Genomic DNA, 23,356 nt, shown 5'->3' on the forward strand with positions numbered 1-23,356 from the left:
AGGTTGCAGCTTAACCCAGCTGTTTCCTGTCTCTGTCACTACAAAAGCTGATAGGTGTTGTGTTCTTCTGTGATCCCAGCCTCCCGATTTCCCTCCGGTCTGCTGATTCCTGACCCAAATACCCCCTCTGTGTTTGGACGTGGAGGAGCAACATGATCTCACAATCTCCCGCCATTTATTTTTGATCCTCAAGTCATATGCCTGTGAATAAAGCCGCCTGCCAAGCCTCCTTGGGATGCCGCAGCTCACAGACCACTCTGGGCAGAAATCCAGCTGCCTCCTGGTTTAGATCAGTGCCTCATCTCTTGCATTATTTGGCAGAATTTAAAAGCTGTTGCGTGTTATTTCTCCTTATTTTAGGAGAAAGCAAGACAATTTAGGGAAAGGACATACGCTCCATCATAGTCACGTAAAACATGAGCAAACGTGGAGCTTTAGCCCCCCATGAATTTTTGTCAAATCTCTGCTCAACACCTCTAGAATTTCATCCACTGATATTACACCACATACAGCAGCTTGTTTGGTTACATGTGGAAAAGTGTTTACCTGCAGGAAGAGGGAGTGGCATGAAATGGCCAAACACATCCGTGGAAAGGAGATGAAGAAGACGTGTCTGCAACAATACCAGCAGCATGAGCTCCTCACTCTCCCTGCAGGAGTAGGACGTCTGCATGCTTGCAGCTGCTGCTCGTGGAGATCAAGGTTAGACATAAGGGCAGAGAATGGCAGTGGCTCATCCATGCCCCCAGAAAAAGTGGCAAGAATGGAGGACAGAGGTGGGGGAAAGCAGTAATCCATGGATGGAAAGGGTTAACAGCTGCGCGGAGGAAGAAGAGGACCTGGGGGAGGAAGGTGAGGATTCTAGTGGTGAAGACGAGGATATAGGAGAGGAAGGAGATGAATGGAAGTTTCAAAGAGAGCAAGAAGCAACAACCGTAGATGAAGAAGAGGATGAAGATTCAGGAAAAGAGGACAAGTGCCTGCAAAAGTGGAAAGAAGATTTGAAAAATGAAGTCAGAAGAAAACTTCAACTTGAAGAAAAGGTGGAGAGCGAGGAAGAGGATAACTGCATGCAGAGATGGAAGGAAGACTTGAAAAATGAAGTCAGGAGAATACTTCAACTTCAAGAAAAGGTGGAGATAGAGGAAGAAGATAAAGGAATGGGTGACAGAAAGAAAGATGAAGAAGATGAAGATCCAAGAGAAGAGCTGCTCCAGAAAGAGGAAGGTAACCAGGAAGTCTATCAGCAAGAATGTGAACAAAATAGTTTGTATTGTCTAGAGGAATCGGAAGGAAGAGGATTTCAGGGTTACGACTTTTGGCAAAACCAGGACAATAAAGAAAAAGAAGATGTAAGTTACAAAGAGGAGGATGAACGTTCTATGAAGTCATTTAAGAGTAAAGATCAGGAAGAAGAAAGTGAGAATGAAGATGAGGGTAAAGGTCTGTGCACAAATGAAAACTTTGAAGGCTTGACAGCTGAGGACAGCTATGAAGGAGAAGAGCAAAGTGAAAAGGTGGCAGAGGATGAAGAGTCGCTCGCTGGATCTTGGACATCTCCAGAGGACTTTGACGGTAATCAAGAGGAAGAGGAGGAAAGTGATGGTGAAGAAGATGAAGAAGAAGAAAAAACTTACTCCAAAGAGGATCACTCCACAAAGATGTTCCTCACCTTGAAGGAGTTCAGAGATGCCTCCATTCTCACAGACCTGAGTTTGCACACAGCAGATGGGTGGAGCCTCCAAGTGCACTCTATTGTCCTGGCGGCGGTCAGCTCCCTAATCTGGAGACAACTGAACAGAAGAAACGATGAAATATCCATCAGATGTAGAGAGGTTGAGGTGAATGATGAAGATTATAAGTGGTCAGTGGCTCTTGGTCCAGAGGTGGATCATGTCGGCTTGCAGGCAGTTGTGGACTTTGCTTACACCGGACACACACCCCTCTTGAACAAGCAGAACCTGGAGCAGATAAAGGCTGCGGCTCTAGCACTTGGTGCGGGTTGGATGTTGGATCTTTGCGTCAAAGAAGAACAGCTGTCCAGGAAAACAGATGGAAACCAGAAAGATGGCAGTCTCTCTGCTGCACAGCAATTGGTGATGAACCTTGAGTCGATTGAACTGCTGTGGGAGGAAGGCGTTGGCTGCGATGTGACGCTGGAAGCTCGTGGTGGGTCACTACAGGGTAAGGAATCCATCCAAAAATGAACAGCTGCAGAACTAGAATTTGGTCATTTTAAAAAGAGGACTTTTTTGTTTGAAGGGTAGGCTTTGGGTATGACATTTGACTGGACAGTTTGATCCCTCCCCCCTCGCATTCCACAGAGGAAGTACCCCCTGGCTCCAAGAAGTCCAAATCCCATGAGCTATAACTCAGTAATTGTGTTGGTCAGAATGAACATTCTTACTCTGATACCTTTTTTAACATTTTCTTGTTAATCCAAACCCGAGTTGTAAACGGACCGATCAGATGCCTCAATAAAAGCATGTGGTGCCCGCTGATCCTACATCCAACTTTGGAAATGTTTAATCATCATATTTTACCGAGCCGCTTCCCAGTGGTAGGGGTGTTTACTTCCAACAAGCTCACTCCTGACTAGCGAGAGTGGTTGCCATAGAAATATTGACTTAGACCAGAGGTTATCTGCTGCTGATTACCTGAATCAGGTGTATTTAGCTAATATGGAACTTTAATGGTAGGTTGGTTGGAAAACATATAGGACACCAGCCCTCAAGGCTTGGAGTTTGACACCCCTGACTTAGACCGCCTCACCAATCATAGTTTACTGATGTTGGCAGAGTCCATATGGCGAAAAAATGGCACCTGAACTGACTTCTATTTGTTGGAACTGGAAGCAAGTAATTCCCTATAGGTGACATTACACTCAGTCACTACAGTTTGCATGATGAGGCTCCGGCTGGGTGGTGGGGTGCTCCTGGGCCTTCTGGGCCCTGGCTTTGTCCTTGGCCCGCGTCTTGGTGTCCAGTGAGTGGGCGGTCCACCCCCCCCCCCCCCCCCACCACCCCGCTCGGAATGTGTGGGTCCCGTCGCTGGGGACGCTCCTGGTCCGGGGGTCTCCCCCTTTCTCCTGGTCTGCCTGGTCGGGCTGGGGAGGATTTGGTTTCCCTAACGATCACATGGTTCACTTCGGCAGCGTGCATGTATCTCCAACCCCACGTGCACCTGCACACTGTCACACTGCTCCCTGTCTGCTTTATTCCTCCTCCTAACCCACAGTGTGTCGCTGGACGGATATCTTCTTTGTGTCAGAATTTCACGTTTGGATGTAATATTTAATTTTTAACTTTTATATAATTTTCTGAAGATCTAGCATAAATGTTTCACAGCTTAACCCTTGTGCAATCCTAGGCACTTCAAAATTGGGAGTTGGGTCATCTAGACCCACTAGACAGTGCGCTGAACCTTCTTTCTTCAATGACTTGTGATCTTCACTGGTGTCCATGGATTACATGAAATCTTTCCACCTTTATCCACCTTTGTCATGGTAGGGAGAACATGTCAGTGTAAGGGTGGGGTCATCTAAGATAGCACAAGGGTTAAAATAATAACCTATTCTCATTAGCAACTCAGCACTTGGATCCCCTCACTTTCTCCCCCTCCCTCTTTATGTATTTTTCTTCTATCCCCCCCCCCCCCCCCCCACACACACACACACACACACACTTCCCCCCTTTTCTTTCCCCTTAATACAAAGAATATGTATATATACTTAAAACACAAAATGTAACAAATGAATAAAAGATAATGGGGAAAAAACAGAAGGGGTTCATACAAATTTACACCCTGGTTATCCGAAGATTCATAACCTCTTTTTGTGATAGTAAAACCTGTCCAACACAAAAGGCCTTCAGCACTCATCTGCTTGCTCAGTTGTTGGACAGAACAAGTCGGGGGGGGGGGGGGGGGGGGGGGTATCTGGAGACATTTGACTGAACTAATCAGCAGATAGCAGGGCTTGGAGATCTGGAAAAACAGGCAGGAATCAGGACCAGCCCTGGTCTACATGACCTTTGGTTCTTTCATGAGAGGCTTTATCTTCTTTGAGTCCCAAAGGGGGTCCTGTCACTTGTTTCCTTTGTTCAGTCCACAGAGTCATGTTGGCTGCGAACAGTGACTTCTTCCGTGGGATGTTCACCCTGGACATGAAGGAGTCCCATCAGCCGTGTGTGAAGCTCCCCTACCTCTCGGAGACAGAGCTGGAGCTCATCATCGGCAGCTCCTACACCGGGGTTCTCTCTCTCAGCTGGAGTTGTGTCTTTGAGATCACCAGCACATCTCTGCAGCTCCAGTACCAGCCTGCCCTGGCCTTGTGTTTCATCTTCCTGCAACAGGAGCTAAACCCTGACACCTGCCTGGATGTGGTGTCCTTTGCTCAAGCTTACCAAATCCCTGATCTCCTTGAAATTGCTGACGATTTCGTGTTGAGGCAATTTCAAAAGGTAGCGTGCACATCAAAATTCAAGGACTTGCCAGCCAGGCAGCTCCTGGGGTACCTGAACAGTCTGTCCCTCTGTGTGCCATCTGAGCTCGTCGTGTTCGAAGCAGTGGTCACGTGGATCCTCGCGCAGCCCAGGAAAAGGCTCAGACTGGCAAAGGAGCTCATGAAAACTGTCAACTTCCCCCTGATGACATTCAAGGAGTTCAAAGAGGTCCGCTATCAGAACTTGTGGTCCGATCACAACTTGACTGAGCTGTATGAAGCAATCTATGAAGACTTCTGCTCCAACAATACGCCTCTGCAGAACCAGTGCCGCATCTATCTGCCTAAAGAGAGTGTGGTTCTGATAGGAGGTGACCACATCTCTCCAGACATGGCGAGCCGCAGCATCAGCAGACAACTGTGGTTTGGAAATTCACTGAGGAACCACACAGGAGTGAAGAAAGCCATGGAGTGGAGACATCTGGGAGAGATGCCAGAGACAGCCAGGTTTGGTCATGAGGTGGCTGTGCTTCACGGACTACTGTATGTTTTCGGAGGCAAGAAGTACTATGGCACTGGTGACACCTTGAACTCTGTTTACAGGTGAAAAATAAAGAAACCTGCTCATAGAGTGAAATTCTCATCATTTTTGAAACGTTGTTTCATCTCGTAAAACTGCTTCTGCAGGTATGATCCGCTGCAAAATGTCTGGCAGTGCATTCGGGAGATGCAGGAGAGAAGATGCTCATTCTCCGTGGTGGTTCTGGATGAAAAAATGTACGCCATCGGCGGTCATTGTGAGCTTTATCACATGGACAGTGTTGAGTGTTACTGTCCAACCACAAACTCCTGGAGGTAATCTAAACACATTGCTTTAAACAAAAGATGTCATTAGTTTTCTTTAAGTTTAAACTTTATTGCATAGCTTTTTTATGAAAATGTCCTTTATTTTATTTGTAAAATAACAATTATGCAAGTATCATTTATGGCATTATCATAATCATGGCCCTTTTGGAGGCAGACATTGTCAAAACAGCAAGACTGCGAAAAGTGCACCATAAAAGGGCGGAGTCTATCTAGGAGGACCCACTTGGTACAAGCACCAAGGTTGGCAGAATTGTAGCGGATGGACCCCTGTAAAAAAAAAAAAAAGCAAAAAAAAAGCAAATTTGTACCACTACTTGTACCAGAAAATGCACAATATGTATGTTATATAAACGTAACGGGCTACCCTTAGATTCAGGTGAAGCAAGTAATCAACTCCCTGTGACAGTCAGCACAGCCCTACAGTGACACTGTGAATAACCCTTGTTCTTTTTAGGATCATTATTTTTTTAGGAATATTTTTCTGTCAAAGTCCATTTTATATCTTAAAAGAAGCCAAATAAAGCAACCCAAACAAGACTATCAAAATTAACATTCATTAACATCTTTGAATTTGAGCTTTATGGCAGCTACATAAAAACCTAAATCCAAAGCTAAATCCAATCAAGTAACAATAGGTGGAGGAAAATTGCAACTGAAAACTAACTGGTCAAATCAAGAGATAAAGAAAAAGCAAACAGAAGAACAGAGTTTGTATTAGATCACAAATCCCAAAACCAGGTCATTTTGAAGGAATTCTGTCTTTTTGAAAAAAAGGAGGCATCAACATTTTACAAAAATTATACTCTATATCATTTAAAAAACATCACAGATACCTACACAGCCAGAAATTTGGTTAAAAAGGTGTTTCCATGAGCAACCAACTTCAGTAGAAAAAATAATAGATTGGATTTATCTGAACTTTTCCAGACGCTCAAAGCGCTTACAATGTATTATTCATTCACTCCTCATTCATGCTCGGTGATGGTAAGCCACTGATGTAGACACAGCTGCCCTGGAGCAGACTGACAGAGGCGTTGTGGCCAGTATGCGCTTAATTCCTCTGGCCATCACCAGGACATTCATGTTCATTCACACACCAGTGGAGCCACACTGAAGGCAGGGAGGGTGAAGTGCCTTGCCCAAGGACACAACAGTTTGACTGAGGGGAGCGGGGATCGAGGCGCCGACCCTTCGATCATTGGCCGACCTGCTCAACTGACTGAACCACTGCCGCCCGAAAAAAAGTCTTGTAGCTCAAAGCCCACTCCTTTAAAAAAAATGCTGTTTCTGGTCTTTTTTACTTGGTATTTTTCTCATGAGGACATATTTAAAGAAAATTAGGATTGAAACTGTGTTTATCTTCCAAATTGCGGTGAATCAGGAGCAGATGCAAAAAAATCCATTTCACAAAGCTTGTAGTTGGTACATACAAACAACAATCTGCCAGATACAAACTCCCTGCCCTGCTCGATTCCTGTGCATCCACTTGTAGACGACTAGATCCATGTACGTTTTTGTTTTCCTTGTCTGAGCTGGAATCTGAGTCAAAACTGTACAGCTGGATAGCTCCAATATTTTTCACCATTTTTATTGCACCACTAATGTTAAGTTGGGGTTCTGAGGGGCTGTAAGCTCGAGGGAAAGAACGTAAACAAAAGGATGATGGGAAATAAACGGAGACTCACTTCAGCCCCACATCACAACTAAGAGGAACTGTGGGACGTGGGAAGTGGGACTTTTGGCTAGCCTAATTTCTTTTCACCGCAAATGCTATTTGCAAAGCTACTTTTGTCAGAAAGATAGTTATACAACTTAGAAAATACCCTTAAATTCTTAATTCCTGATATTTTTAGTTTAAAGTGGAAACTTTGCAGTGTAACTAGCAAAGCAGGTCAGAACACAAAACATCATTTCTGTACACTTGCCCTTTTTAAGTCGAATACAAACCCAAAAAACATATTTAATAAGACACGCTTAAACTGTAATTTATTGTTTCATCTCATAATGTTGGCCTAAATTTAGTACATTTTTTCTGTTCTAGTTAGAAAAAAACTTTGCTCTTTTTCTATCCTCCTATCAGACAATAAAACCAAAGCCAATTTCCCATCTTATCAATAGTGGTTATAGTTTGGATTTTTGACAACCTATGAGCCCAAACATATTGTGCAACAGTGGATGACTGTCTCCAACATGGCAAACATCTGCTTTGGTAATGTCAAAGCACACCGAAATTTTGACACTTGAGAATAACAAAATAACTGAAAGCTTGAGACATTTGGCATTTCAGGGTCACAACAACATTTTCAAATAGATAGATAGATAGATAGATAGATAGATAGATAGATAGATAGATAGATAGATAGATAGATAGATAGATAGATAGATAGATAGATAGATAGATAGATAGATAGATAGATAGATAGATAGATAGATAGATAGATAGATAGATAGATAGATAGATAGATAGATAGATAGATAGATAGATAGATAGATAGATAGATAGATAGATAGATAGATTTGCTTTATTGTCATTGTACATAGTACGAGATTGAAGTCCATTTATCACAAATCTAAACATCCTTGTGTCTCCTCAGCCTCAGCCGGCCCTTGGATCTGCCTCTGAGCGGTCATGTAGCACGAGTTTGCCAAGATCAGATCATCGTCACAGGCGGGAGAAACAACGAATCCCTGTGCCTCGCCTCCACATTTGTGTACCACCCACAGACAGGAAGCTCACCTCTGGCTAACCTGACCCAACCTCGCGCTCACCACTGCATGGAGGTCCTGGGGGAACGTCTGTACGTAGCCGGTGGAATCAGCTCGCATGACAGCACGACTACAACAGATCTGCTGACGTGTGAAGTGTACAGTCCCGCAGCTGACTCCTGGACAGCCTTCTGCTCTCTACCGGTGCCGCACGTGGGAGCAGGCAGTGCAGTTTTGGAGGGAAAGTTTTACATACTGGGCGGATACAGTCAGGAGGACTTCAGTGACACCACCATCGTCCATCGCTACGACCCCCACACACAGAGGTGGGAGAACATGGGCAAAATGCCCGGGCCAAACAATGATCTGAGGGCCTCCGTGCTGTGTTTGCCACAGCATTTTCGAATGTAAAACGTCAACACAGAGGACTCAGGAATGATGTTATCTAAAAAACAATGTTTTCTCTACAAATACTCATGTTTTTGTGAATAAATGAAACATTTTGATGAAATTCTTCTTTTATACCAGCTGCTATTAACATTGTTCCACTACATTGGGTCAAAAGTGCTGTGAATGAAAGCACCACTTGGAAAGAAAATAATGATATGCTATGGGGCTAAGCAGATTTGGGTTTGGTTCTGGTCTAATTCAGGTTTGGCTCTGGTCTAATACGTCTTTGGTCCTGGTCCAATCCAGGTTTAAAACAAGTTAGATTACGGTTTGCTCCTGCAATATTTCGGCTTTGGTCTAGTCCAGATTTGGTTCTGGTCTGAACCAAGTTTAATGCTGGTCTAATACAATTTAGGTCCTGGTCTGAACCTGGTCTAATTCTGGTTTGGTATGGGTTTAGTCCTGGTCCAATGGAGCTTCAGTGCTGATCCAATCTGGTTTTGGAACTAGCTGGATTATTGTAGGTACTGTTCTGAGCAAGCTTTGAAATTTACCTTGATCTTGGTTTGGTTCTTCTTTTTTAAATCGGCTTCTGTTCCGGCCTGGACTTAAAGTAATTCTGGTCTGATGCAGCTTTGATCCTGCCTTTATCCACCCTGGGTGTAAATCTGAATTAGTTTTGGACTTTTTCCTATAGGCTTGTATTTAGTCTGATACAGTTCTGGTTCTGGTGTAAACCAGATTTAAATCGGGGACTGATTCATCTTTTGTCCTGCTGTAATATTTATTTGGTTCTATTCTGATTTGGGATTGGTTCCAGTCCCAATCCAGGTTAGGATCTAGTTTGGTCCTGGTCTAATCCATCTTGGGTTTGTTTTCATTGCGGTTTGATACTAGTTTGAACCATTTTCAGACCTGGTCTGAACCATCTTTAATTTTGGTTTGCTATAAGTTTGGTCCTGGTCTAACTCAGAAGAGATTCTGGTCTGGTCCAGATCGGATTTCCTCATCCAAGTTTCTGGTCCTTTTAGTTTGTTTGGGATGAAAGTTCTCCTGAATTCTGGTTCCCTGAGAACAACGCTTCTGTTTATTTGCAGATGAACCTTTGGAATGACTCACTTTAAAGCACTCCTCCTGTCCATCAGGATTTTAGGGGCGGAGTTTGAATATTTTGTTTCACAGTGTGGTTTTTTGCTGGAAGTCAGATGTCTTAGTTGGATCCTTTTACATTTGTAGTCGTAGTTTCAAGTCTGAGACTAAGAAACAGAAAATATTTTGTCTAAAAAATGAATGTTTATGTAAGGGAGACAAAACAAATCAGTCGGTCAGATTCACAACTAATTTATTATATTAGATTTTGGTCTTTTTCATTTGAGGGAGGGCTTGCTCTCCTGTTTGGTTCTTCACAGAAGGTTTAAGTCAAAGAGACATGCTCCAACTCTGATGAAAGTGAAAGTTACGGAACGACTGACCTTCTGAGCCTTTCTTTCTAGAAGAAATTCTGTTCATTTATTTTAATAACATGAATTGTGTTTTCCATTCACTGTACTTTAGAAAGAACTGCTCATTGATGCAGGGGTTAGCACTCTGGCCTCACAGCAAAAAGGCCCTGGTTTGAATCCCGGTTGGGTCCTTTCTGTGTGGAGTTGGCATGCTCTCTTCATATATGTGTGGGTTTTCACATATGTTTTCACACAGTCCAAAAGCATGCTTCACATGTTGATTTGTATTTCTAGATTGCCCCTAGGAGTAAATGTGAGTGTGTTGACCTGTCCTGCTTTCATCTAACAGTTGCTGGGAGAAGTACCACCAGCCCCATGATCCCTGAAAGGGATACAATGGGTTCTGAAAATGTGTGGATGTATTTTAGAATGATGAATTGCTGTCTGTAGTTTTATAGGTGTCCTGTACTTCCAGTAATGCTAGTACTTCTAAACTTTCAGTACAGGACAAGAAGTAAGACAAAGGCTATACTACTGTAATTTCAAACTTTTGTTTATTTTCTTTCCTGCAATGTACCTTTGACTTGGTTACTTCTGTAGCTTTAATTGAAGTGTTTCAGACTACTTTGAGGAAGTCTTTTATTTCAGAATGAGAGTATTTCGGTTTGAAAGAAGATTATTCCTTAACAAATCCTTTACTGTAATGCAAACAATGACCATAAGAGGAGACTGTCTTTATTCTTTGAGTTCAGAGTTTCTTAAGTGAGAAACACTGCTGTTTGACAGACAGACAGACAAATTCTTTTTGGATAATTTTTGTTTTTACCTTAAATGTTTTTTTAAATGTAAAATAATTTATTTGTGTTTTCATTAAAGCATTTGAAATTGAAATACTGGCTGATGTTTTGGTGAAAGTAATGACCAAAAAACTGACTTTTTGAAGGCCTTCACTGACTTCACCCCCACAGACCCCCCTCCGAGGTCAGGGTAGTATTCTCAAATATGAATCAACAACAAAGAGAAAAAAATAATTAGACTGAGAATTACCAGGAAATATGTTTTATTTGTGTAATAAGTGCACAGAACTTTGTAGAATGACCACATGTGATCAACAGCACCATCTAGCGGACTAAACCTGTGACAATAGCTAGGGGCTGATTTACTGAAGAGTCCAAAACTGGGATGCTTTTTTAAGATCTTAGGAGAAGTTTTGATCATAGGTGAACAGCAACATTTTATTGAGGATTTACCCCAGGTTAAAGATTCAGATTAGAAAGAGAGTAGAGGATCACAAACACCAAAATGACATCAAGAAAGACAAGAACTTTTTACTCTGAATGACTCAGTGCCTGAGGTGCTGCGGCAGGCGCAGGACGCAGGCCCTTATGTCCGTCACAGCTGATGGTACTCTGCCCATGTTCTCCCAGCGCTGTGTGCTGGGTTCAAAGCGGTGGACAAGGCCAGACTCACTGTAGTCCTCTTGGGAGTACCCCCCTAGCACATAAACCTTCTCCTCCAGCACGGCTGAGGCAGCGCCCACATGGGGTATGGGCAGTGGTGTCAGGGCCGTCCAAGAATCAGCCTCTGGATCATACACCTCACAGGCCAGCTGGTTGGCATAAAACTTCCTCAGGTTGCACACACCCCCAGCGACAATCAGATGTCTTCTCAGCGGCTCCATGCAGTGCTGAGCCCGGTCCTGGTTCATGTCAGACATGTGAATGGTTCCTCTGTCAGGGTGGTACAGGAACAGGGAAACCATGCAGGAGTAGTTGCAGTCAAAGCCTCCAGAGAGAAATATTCCTCCTTTCACAGCGCTGATGGCGAAGCCACTTAGGGCCCGGTCCAGCGGCTTCACAAAGCTGCGAGTAAGCAAGCAACCCGGATCAGAAAGCAAGCAACTCAGTTCAGACAAGAGAGGACGCCTGGATCTGGATTGGAGATATGAAACAAAAATGATGCCATCCCTAAAACGACTAAAAATTAGTAGAGCTCTGTAGAGCTTTGACTGCCAAACTTCAGGAGATGAATTTAGCTGAGACCAATCCCAGACTTTCAACAGACTTTGGTGTAAAATTTACGAATAATTTTCTGTCATTAACAAGGACATTTGGAGAGAAAGCTGGGAGAGTTTTAGGTTTAAAAACCTTTTTTATTCTATAATTATATAATTGTTTCCTTGATGTAGTGAGAAACACCATAACAAACTGCTCAGAACTACACACATGAAAGACAGAATGTAATTTTTTTGAGGTTCAGCTTATTGTTTGGTTTTATTGTAAATCTTTATTGTCTTTTCAAACCGACACAAAGAAAACGACATATAATAATGTTTCTGTGGTGCTTCTGCATGAGCACTGAAGCCAATTTCACACTGCCCTCAACATTGTGCGTTTAAACGACCACTATCAATGAAAAGTCTTTGTAAATGTGCATTTCGAACTTCTGCGTTCTAAACTCTTGTGTTTAGGTGTCGCTACACAATTTTTTACAACTATTTTTGGGTTCTATGTACAAAACAAGCAGCCACTGAACACAAAGTTTCACATTTTGACCAATCTGGGACTTGGATTTTGTAGTGTAGTATGGATGGCGTCCCTTTTTAATTCTTGAAGTGCCAACCATTTAAAAATTGATCATGAAGGAAAGAATAATAAGTCTGGTTTGTGCCAGGCTAGAGTTACATGACACCATGTCCTTCATTTATTGGAATAGAGCTGTGAAAGAGAAAGCCTGGAGCAAGATTCATGAGATTTGCACTGCTTTGACATTTGTACCAAGCCTCTCTTAACTGTAGGTGGCGGACATGTGCTATTAAACAGTTAAAGAAAGTCCAGTTCTCATGTATAGTCAAAGCTCACAGTGTGCTATTCATTCTGTGCCAGAGTACGCTTGACCCCAAAGTCTAGTTCATTCATTTGCCGTGATCGCTCTCATTTTGTGCTTTGTTAGAAGTGCGCTCACTCAATGTCCTCTGGACTTCAAAGCAGTTTGATTGTACTGTGAGCACAAAATGTATGATACACATGTACAATGGCCCTAAACTGGATGCTACAAAATCATTCGGATTGGGAAAAAAAGCCAACAATCATGACAGCAACGAAGTTTTTCAGTAAGCATTTGTGGAACTTAATGTAAATTAAAACCAAACATACTGTAATTAGTCGCATATTATGTTATGTAGTAACTTGGTTTGAGTGAATCCTCAACAATGAGTAATCAAGACTTTGCCACTGTGAGTAGGTGTTTAGTCCTTTAATTTTTTATATTTTAGTTAATATCGTAACCTTGACATCCTTAAATGTCCCAGTTGAGTGAGAATTGGACATAAGTGCAGATTTTCTCTGGTCAAAAGGAGTTTTTTGTCTCTGCAATCGCTGAGTTTCACTCACAGTAAAAAGATTTACACAGTTGGTCACTCATATCAGCTGTGATTAACACACAGTAAAGATACGTTTACCTCCAGGAGTTGGTGTCTTGGTTGTACATTTCAACAGTGTCTGTATTTCTGTCAATCTCTGTGTCTCCACCGATGGCATAAAGGCGCTCTTCATGCACCGCCATTGAAAAGTTACTTCTGGCCTCATTCATGTCAGCCAGCCTCATCCAGCTGTCTGTCTCTGGGTCATAACTGTGAGAGAAGAAATAGCAAAGACAAAAAATGAAGGGCTCTCTTGTGCAGTGTGGCTAGACGTCTTCTTCTTACCTGTATGCTGACTTCATTACATTGTCCTTGGCATAAAAGTAGCACCCCCCCGCGACATACAGCCTTCCCTGCATTACTGCTACTCCATGCCTGAACTTTGGCTTGTCTGGGATCTCGCCCAGTCTCCTCCACTCCATATCCTTCACCAAACCCATGCCACTGCGTAAGGAATTGGAAAACCATATTTCCTTGCTTGTTACTCGCTGGCCCTCATCACAGCTCAGCCGGTCTCCACCAACTAGAACTAGAACATTTTTGGGTTTCCTTACTCGACAATAATCCTGGGAGTTTGGAAGACTGAAACCAAATTCCTTCAGTGCTGACCCATAGAGTTCTACATTCTTATCTGCAAAACACTCCATTTGTAGGTTAACTGCCCTAACCTCTCTGAACTCTCGAAAGGTCATTAGAGGAAAGCGTACTGCAGTCATTAGTGAGCCAGCATGTGTCAGTCTTTCCTCAGGATTCGCCTCAATCCATGAAATTACAGCTCGAAAAACAGCCAATTCCGATGGAATGCATAGACTATCGCAATGTAGGAGTTCCAGAAGTTTCCCTGCTGGTAGGTCACGAAACTTTTCTGAAGTTGACACTTCCCTGAAGTTCCTCAAAACAAAGTCCTTGGCCTCATCATGGAGTTCTGATAGCCCATAGGCTTCGGCAAAAGATGCCACATCCAGGCAGGAAGTTAGGTTCATTTGTTCTTTCATAAAGTTGAGACAAAGCAAGAGAGCCTGCCGAAACTGAAGCTGGAGAGCCATGATGGTCATCTCAAAAACAGAGTCCCAGCTGATCATAAGTTTGCCGCCATAGGAGAAACCAACAAGAGCCTTTAGCTCAGGAGCTGGAAGGTAAGGAAGGGAAACACAGGTCTGATGAGATTCCTTCATGCCACATGTAAACATGGCACGGAAGAAGTCGCTGCTTGCAGCCAGGATAACTCTGTGACCTGAAGACAAAGATGAGTTTTAACCCAGACCATCCCAATAACCAATACCACCATGAAAACTGCAACTGTGACCACATACCATGTAGAAATACACCACCTACATCCAAGACTACATCACATCCAACTCTATTTTCCCACAGCTTGAGGATGGATTGAAGGGTGACCTTCAGGGCAGGGCCTGTTTTTTCTACTTGACTCAGATTTTTGTCCTTCCTCACTTCCTCACTTCCTCACCTTCTTTAGTGCAGAGGTCCAGAATGCGTGCTACCTTCAAAAATTCAGCTGCAGTTTTGATGCTCTCATTTAAATTTGGAACGTCACCACTGTAGGCGAACTCAACAACTGCTTGAAGTCCGACCTGATTGACCGAAACACCCAAATCTATTGACCATCTTTGGAGCCCAAGCGCTGATAATTTCCTGTTTTTTTCCATCAATTTTTCCTGGACTAAGACGCTGACAGCAGCTAGAGCAAGAGAGTGCACGTGGAAGATGCTCCCATCCTCTGTTGTCAGGGTGAGGTCAGTTAGAAGAGCCAAATCCCTGAATTCCTTCAGCATCTCAAAAATGTCTCCAAGGAAAGTTTTGCTTTGACACATGTGGATGCCTTCGCCTATATATGTCTCATCACTCAAGTGCCACCCAGGTACTCCTGCTCTTATTCTGGGCTCTGAGCCTTCGCTGGCCCCCCTCATACCAGCCAGCCCCATCCTAGAGTCGTTGTACTCCACAATCCTCCTCAGCTCTCGATTTACTTGTTCGATCCCTTCTCCACCTTCTTCCATCACTCTTTTCCTTCTCTCCTTCTCTCTTCTCCATCGCTCCTCCCATTCCATCAAAAGGGAGTGATTGGTAAACTCCATGAACTGGCAATTTTTTTCAAACGGAGAGATGAATTAGACCTACAGCTTTAGATTAGATCCTCTTGAAGCTCTGCTGCAGTGAAATGTTCTCACAAACTCATGTCTGCCCTCTGTCTGTCTGCAGGCTCTGCCAGCACGCGGCATAAAAACACAGCTATGAATAGCTGCTGGGTCAGAGAGGTTCAGTTTCAAGAGACTTAAAGGAGCCCCCCCCATGGCTTTTGAGCTAATATCTCCAATAACCTAGTGTATTTTTAACAGACATGGTCAGAAGGTCAGAATCTGAATCTTCTGTTTCTAAGGATGGCTTTGAAATCACTTTGTTGGATTGGAAACATTTCCTTCAAAGGAATTTAGAAACTTTTGATGTCAGGACAACATTTTAAAATAAAGTTATTGCAGAGTTACGTAGAAGATGAGTCAGAGAGGAGATAGGTGAATCTAACTTCCTAAAAAAAGATAATGTTTCTTGATTTCAGAAAAGAGATGTGAGGAAAAAGAAAAACGGTGATCTGCTTTTTGTTTTTCCTGGCTCAGCACTTTTTTCTTTTTCAGTTCAGGCCGAGTATAAGGAGTGATCCATGTTAAAAGGCACAGGTTTCACCATGCAAATTGGCAGTTTACACAGTTTAACTTCTGCCCACCAACAGGGACCCAAAAGGATCCTACTTCCAGGACAAATAGCAAGAGTTTTATTTGTTCACAGAGCTGAATGCAAAACCTGCATGCTTGGTATGTCATCAACAGGTCGCAGTGCTCAAAGAATACAACATTCAGCACCACTATGAGACTTACCATAAAGAAAAGTTTCACCATTTGCAGTTAAGAAAAGAAAAGATGTAGCAACTATTAGCTGGACTGAAACAACCACCGTCCATTTACTGCAGCTGTGACGTTAGTGATGGAGCAATGACAGCTGGCTATTTGCAGACAAGTTGGTGCAAACATTTAATTCACTTTCAGATGGTGAACTTATGTAAAAAAACTGCAGGCTGCAGAAGTGTTGTTCCCAAAAAAAAGCAGTCGACCTTTGCCAACATAAGTCTGTCAAGGATTATGATTACAGATCCATCATCTCTGAGGACACTTGGGCGCCAAATGAAGGAATCCAGTCATTTATTGTATTTTCAGGCACTATTGATTAAAGTACCGACATCACAGAAAGATACAACTGTGTATATTTATTATTTTTGTTGGAGAGACCGTCACCGCAGAGTTTCTTGAGTTGAGGACAAAACAGCTGATGACATAGTCAGCTCTCTAGTTACTGTGCTGGACAATGTCGGAGTCACCTGATGTCAGTCTGGTTACTGATGGCGCCCCATGAAAGGTCAGGAAGAAGGCAGATGTTGCCACATCATTCAGGCAGAAACTAGGAAAAGATTATTGGAAATTTCATTGTGTTTTGCACACAAATGACAGTAAATGTGTTTCTGCACAGGATCTGAATCTTGATATTGATGGACGGGTGAAGTTTCAGGAGAGAAAGGGAGGTTAACTCCAAATTCTTATCTTCACAAATGTTCACATTTACATTTTAGGCAGGGGTTTCATTTTTTTTCCGTAGCCCCCTCTTAAGTTTTCTATTGGGATTGCGTCAGTGTCAGATGTAAAATATTCAGTCTGTATAAATTTAAAAAGTTTAAAACACAAAAATAAAGCTGTTATATTGCTTTTATGTTACTGCTCCGGCCCACTTGAGATCAGACAGGTGGAATGTGGCCCCCGAACCAAAATGAGTTTGACCCCCACTGCTCTAGATCCTTTAACAAAAGGGGTCATGTTTTATTTATATAACCTAATTAACACAGCCTCAGCACCCTCTTTAAATATCACTGAAAAACTTTGGTAACAGGAATTAGGATTGGAGATAACTGGAACACAGTGGCACCAGATAACTAAGTTTATTCAACAATCATCAATCTGTATAAGACATGGTTTGATACAATTTAAAGTTGTACATAGGCTTCACATATCAAACAGTAAACTGGCACAGATCTTCCCAGGGAGTCCTGCTCTTTGCAATCCTTGTTAGGATAGTTCACTTATTCAAACCTTGTTTTTCGCTGACCAATTTTGAACTTCAGGTACAGCACTTTCAACTTGCTACTTTGGTACGGCGGACGCATGCTGCAAGGCAATTACTGAGGAAACGGCGAAGGTATTCTTTCAAGTGTTTATGACATATAGATTAACGGGAAAAGCGGGAGAAGCAATGTATCAACCTAAATATTGTTTTAATGAACCTGCATTCATTCAACCCCTTTTCAACAAGTTGCTGTGTCATATTGTTGCTCCACATTTGTGTGCAGCTCAGCTTCCTTCCTCCTCTGTCTACATCCCATAATTCTTGGCTACGGTGGCCTTTTTGGTCCAGTTGTTCTGCTCCGTGCATGGAGCCTATTCAGACTGAGGAAACTCAGAGCAAACCTGAGCTCAGTCCGATTAGAAACGAACAGAAATAACCTTGAAAGATGGGTCCTGGAGCGGTTCCTGGTCCCAGTCCAGGGTCGTTTGGGTGTATTCAGACTGAAATATTTTTCCTGATTATCGGGGGAAACAAACTCTGGTTCACTTTAAGCAAACCAAATGTTTCCAGTTTGAATAAACCCTTAGACTCCATGTAATATGAGATTTGAGGTCAAAGATATGAAACCTATGTGCTTCCAGTCGGCTTTTGTCAGGTAGGGAGGGCTGGTGAGCATGAAGGACCCAGATTGCAGAAACTGAGGCACACGGTTCCAGGGCAAGGGGTTTATTAAACTAACAGAAAGCGCTGCAGAGCAGGGAAACAAAACTAAACTGAGAGCAAAACATGAATACATGGCAGAAGGGAAGAGATGATAATGGACCAGCACAAGAGGAAGGTAGAGACAAAACTTAAATACAAACAGAACTGACAAGACACAGGTGAACATGATCAGGAGAGATTGCGACTAGGGAAGTAAAACTCAAAACCATGACATAACAGTAAACCTTTCAAAATAAAACAGAATTCAAACATGACAGAAACAAGACGGAGGGCAAAAACCAATACAAAGAAACCCAAACCATGACAGTACCCCCTTTCAAGGAACCGCACCGGGGTTCCAAAAGCAACCAAGGAGAACTTTTGTTTTTTTTTTTCTAACTTGTCCTGTCCAACAGCTGGGCAAAGAGATGAGACCTGAAGGCCTTTTGTGTTGGACATATTTTACTTTAACAACAGGGGTTAATCTTCTGACAAACAAAAGGTATGTCTGAATAAACCCCTTTTGTAATCGAGGCCAAACTTTATTCCTTTTAATTGTTTTTGAAAATCTTTTGTGTTGGACCGCACGGAAAAGGAAAGGAGGGAAGAAGAGAGAGGGATGTCAGAGAGGAGGGTAGGAAGGGGATCATAGGAGGGGGGAGGGGGTAAAACCATGAAGCAGCATAAAGCAACAAGCTACTGGATGTTTATCATTACGGTAAGATTAAAATAGAATACAAATCTCAAAGGGGGCGGGGCCTGTCCTCACACACACTCAAATGTTATAGACACACCTGTTAGCTGCAAAAATGTCCACATGTCAACATGTACACAATACAGATATTGTTCACACATGCATACTTATGCCTTTACGCCAACTAGTGTGAGATATTTCATTCAATCACGCAAACTATTAGTGCAAAGGTGAGCTAACACCTGTGCTCAGTTGAGTGTTTATGTTCTTCTAAAATGGATGATGGAATGTGAAAAGAAGGAGGGGGAGTGACCAGCCATCCCCACACCAAGACCCCCGCCGCAGCAGCCGCGGCAGCCAGAAGCCCCCAACGCCACGCGGCAGCAGGCAGAGTACAACCGCCCCCCGGTTGACCACGTCCACCACGCAAGCCAGGGCCAGCAGGACCGCCACGAGGCCCCCAGAGCCAGAGAGCAGGGAGGCATGGGGGGAAAGAGAGTGCCGCCCCAGCCCAACCAGGAGAGCAGCCCCCCCGCAGCGGCAGGAAGGCCCAACGCCGGGCCCCATCCGAGAGGGGTGCCCACAGCCCCAGACGAGCACCCCATCACCACCCAGGGGTTCTGGGCATCCCCCCGCCCCAACCCCAGGTACGAGCCAGGACCCCCCAAGGGAGACCACCCACCCGGCCCACGGTTGGTCCAGAGAGGAGCAAGGCAGGGGCCCGCCGCCCCCGCCCAGGAGGGGGGAACCCCGGGGAAAAAAGGGTGGCCCACAAGGGGTGTTATAAATATGGCCCGACCAGGCTCGGCCACTGTTGGAAGTTTGGCGGGGCCCAGCGCTCAGGGGCAAAGACCAGGACCCACCCCCTAGGGACACGAACACCCCCGGCTCAGGTGTAATATGAACCCCCCCACCGTGCGGAGAGAGCACCGCCGGGCCCAGGGAGCCGGCACCCAGGGGACACGGCCGCCGTCGCCAAGGGGCCCGCACCCCCCACCAGGGAAGGGGTAGGGGACAGATGGACCCAGGTCCCACCTTCCTTGCAAAATGTGTGTGCGTGTATGTGTGTTTGAGAGGGTGTGTGTGTGCATGTGTGTTTTATGTTGGAATGTATATATTGAAGGGGGAGGGGTGTGTGTACTAAGGGGGGTGCAGTTAAAATTGGCGAGTAGGGCACTAAGGGGACATCTCCTGATTACTCACAGTGATGTCCCCTCACCCTACCCACCAAGGGGCCCTAAATGTCTAAGGTGCGGTTAAAATTGGCGGGTAGGGTGCCAGGAGGACATCTGCTGCTTGCTTGCAGTGATGTCCAAGCATCCCCCGACCAAGGACCCTACATGTCTAAGGTGCAAATAAAACCGAAAGAGGGGGGGCCCACTCCATACAGCAACCATAGGAGGGGGGCCACTGCCAAGTAGCCCCCCCCCAAGGCGCATCGCAGGCTAGATCCCCCACCCCATCACCCTAATATGAGGTTATATGAGGAAGGGGGTAAGTTGGGGACAGCTGGTAGACTGTCCCCCGGTGGTCAAACAGCTGTCCCCCAGCCCCCCCCCAGCAAAGGGGCCAGGGCCACCCAGCCCAGGGGCCCCACCCCCGGAGGCGCCGACACCCCAGGCCTGGCACCACCCGCCCCACACAGAGAGAGAGTAGCCAGAAAGCGTCACCCCCCCCGGAGCAAGCCCAGGCCCCCACCCCCAGACGCCGGCCCTAGAGGAGCTCTGGTCAGGCCTTGACGGGACCGAGGAGGCCAACCGGCCGAGGCAACCACTGATTGCCTCAGCGGAGACCCCGACCCGTAAGCCCCCCCGAACCGTACCAATAACGGGCCCCCCCTCCCCCCAGAACGCCCCCCCACAGGACAGGGCCGACAAGCCCCCCACCCCACCCCACCCCAGACCCCGCAGGCGAAGCGGATGACACCCAGAGCGACCGGGGGCCCCGAGAGGGTTGTCCCGTCCCGTCCCAGAGCCAGGGAAGGGCCGATCCCAGCCCCAGGTGCAGATGAGCAGCCCATCCAGCGCCGCTGGGCCCCCCCCTGAGCAGGGCCCCCCGCCAACCCCCCCCCAGCACAGGGAAAGGGACCACCCCCCCAAGCCAAGCCAGACCACCACCTCACCCCCCAACCACGCACCCCCACACCCAAGCCCAGAGGACCACGCAGCGCCCCAGCCCGCCCCTCCCAGGCACCGGACCCGACCCCCCGACCAACGGAGCCCCCACCGCCCCCGCCAGGCACCGGAGGCCCCGACCCCCACCCCAAACCACGGCAGAAGGGCAAGGAGCAGCGACGACCAAGCCCCCCCCCCCTTAAGTCATGGAGTCAACCACAGGAGACCAGAGAGACTGAATTCTTTCAAAGTTACTTGAGCTTTTGGCTGACATTTTTTCCAAGCTGATATGATCAAACAGCAGATTTCTGTGTTGACTTATGTTTATATTTTTCTTGTTTTTCCAATTTATTAAAATAGTTTTTTTGGCAATACAAAGAGTTATGAAAATGATAGATGCTAATCCTTCTTCTATATCGATGGCACTCATGTCACCAAGCACACAAAGTGACGGTGAGGCCGTGATTGAAACCTTTAGCCAGACTGATAAATCGGCACATACCTGCTGCCAGAGAGCCTGGACAGGAGTGCAGAACCACAGTGCGTGCATGTAGCTGTCGGGTAGATTATTATCACAGTGCTCGCAAATGTCTGAGTTACTGAGACCCATCTTGAACATCCTCTGTCCAGTGTAGTAAATTCTGTGAAGAGTTTTGAGATGGATTAGCTGCAGATTTGGACTTTTTGTCAGTTTAAAGGTGTTTAGACAGAGTTCTGACCAGAAGCTTTCATCTGTGCTGATGCTCAAATCTGCATCCCATTTTTTTGTTGGAAGGGCAATATTTTTATCTAAATTACATAAAAGTTTGTATATTTTGGAGAGAGTTCTATTCATTGAAAAATTAATCAGAGTAGTAACTACATCTGGTAGCTTTAAATTGTCGTCTTTATATTTATACTTTTTAGTAATACTTGATTTAAGTTGCTGATATTCCAAGAAGTTATTTATTCCATGTTTGTCTTGAAGTTCCTGGGGAGTTATGAATCTTCTATCAATAATTACGTGCTCTAGTTGTTTTATGCCCCCTAGTTGCCAAGCTGGGAAGTGAATCATTTTTTTGTTAATAAGGATGTCCGGGTTGTTCCAGATGGGTGTCATTTTGCACGGTTGAATTGATGATTTTGATATTTTGAGAAATTCCCACCAGGCTGTTAAAGTAGCATTTATATTAATGCTTTTGAAACAATCCTGTTTTTTAACTGTTTGGCTAATAAATGGTAGCTGTGACAGGTTGATCTTTCCACATAACGCCTGTTCCAAGTCTAACCATGAGTTGGTTTCTGGATTATTTTTTAACCATTTTAAGATGTATTGTAATCTATTTGCAAGAAAGTATTTGTGGAAGTTAGGTAATTCTAATCCTCCACAGCTTTTTGCAGATTTTAAAGTTTTTAGACTAATTCTTGCAGGTTTGTTGTTCCATAGAAAGCTTGATATGGATGAGTCTAATGTTTTGAACCATTTTAATGGCGGTTGTGTGGGAATCATTGAGAAGAGATAATTAACTTTGGGTAAGATTTTCATTTTAACCGTGGCTACCTTGCCCATAAGTGACAGAGGCAGGTTGGTCCAGCGTGTTAGATCGTCCTGTATGCTTTTCAGTAATGGGGTGTGGTTTAGCTGCACCAGTTCTGATAATTTGGGGGGAAAAAAGATACCTAGATATTCGATATTGCCTGATTTGACTGGTATTGTGAGTCTTTGCTCCGTATTACTGTTCAGTGGTAATAAAACAGATATGTTCCAATTTATTGAGTAGTCTGATAGGCAGGAGAATTCATTAATAATTGTTACTGTTTCATTTACAGAACGTGCGTTATTTAAAAACAGCAATGTGTCATCTGCATAGAGACTAATTTTATGATGGCTGTGTTTGTTTTTAATTATTTTAATGCTATCATGCTGTCTTATTGCTGCAGCTAGAGGCTCAATAAATATAGCAAAAAGAGAGGGGGAGAGTGGGCAACCCTATCTGGTTCCTCTTCTGTTTATTAGTTCTGACTGATGCATTGGGGTTATGATATAATATTTTAATCCAATTGATGAATGATTCTCAAAACCCAAACTTATGGAGGGCAGCAATAAGGAACTCCCAATTTACTCTGTCAAAAGCTTTTTCAGCATCCAGCGATAGTATGGTCATTTCCTGGTTTTTAACGGTGGCAAAGTCAATTATATTAACGAGTCTGCGGACATTGTCATCCGAGTTTCTGCCTTTGATGAATCCCGTTTGATCGAGGTGAATTATGTGAGGAGTGACTTTTTCTATTCTCTGTGCTAGTGCTTTGCAGATAATTTTTACATCTGCATTGATTAAAGAAATGGGGCGATAGCTTGAAGGGCTTGTGGGGTCTTTGTCTGGTTTTAGGAGGAGAATTATGTTTGCTGAGTTCATGTAAGGTGGCATTGATTGGTTTTCCTTGATAAATGTTACCATTTCAAAAAACATTGGT

General features: G+C 44.4%; 3 protein-coding genes across 3 annotated transcripts in view; 2 read left to right on the forward strand and 1 right to left on the reverse strand.

The window, feature by feature from the left end:
- Positions 1-571: 571 nt before the first annotated feature.
- Positions 572-10,737, forward strand: LOC101170795 (kelch-like protein 33). Its single transcript, XM_004079988.5, has 4 exons — positions 572-2,184; positions 4,105-5,044; positions 5,129-5,296; positions 7,903-10,737. The coding sequence occupies exons 1-4, from the start codon at positions 723-725 to the stop codon at positions 8,423-8,425; spliced, it is 3,093 nt and encodes a 1,030-aa protein (XP_004080036.2). The 5' UTR covers positions 572-722; the 3' UTR covers positions 8,426-10,737.
- rps4x (ribosomal protein S4 X-linked) overlaps positions 7,496-23,356 on the forward strand; it is a 152,603-nt gene continuing 136,742 nt past the window's right edge. Inside the window, exon 1 of the mRNA XM_078935926.1 lies at positions 7,496-7,501. Within this exon, the coding sequence (XP_078792052.1) occupies positions 7,499-7,501 (3 nt within the window). The 5' untranslated portion in view covers positions 7,496-7,498. The remainder of the gene's footprint in view (positions 7,502-23,356) is intronic.
- si:ch211-63p21.8 (kelch-like protein 33) lies at positions 10,890-15,465 on the reverse strand. Its single transcript, XM_023949029.2, is given in 5 exon segments — positions 10,890-11,708; positions 13,307-13,477; positions 13,553-14,501; positions 14,581-14,730; positions 14,733-15,465. Coding segments are annotated over 5 exon segments (2,421 nt in total). The 5' UTR covers positions 15,364-15,465; the 3' UTR covers positions 10,890-11,188.

This window comes from Oryzias latipes, chromosome 18, assembly GCF_053564925.1.
Source record: "Oryzias latipes strain Hd-rR chromosome 18, Olatipes_Hd-rR_3.1".
NCBI classification, from domain to species: Eukaryota; Metazoa; Chordata; class Actinopteri; order Beloniformes; family Adrianichthyidae; genus Oryzias; species Oryzias latipes.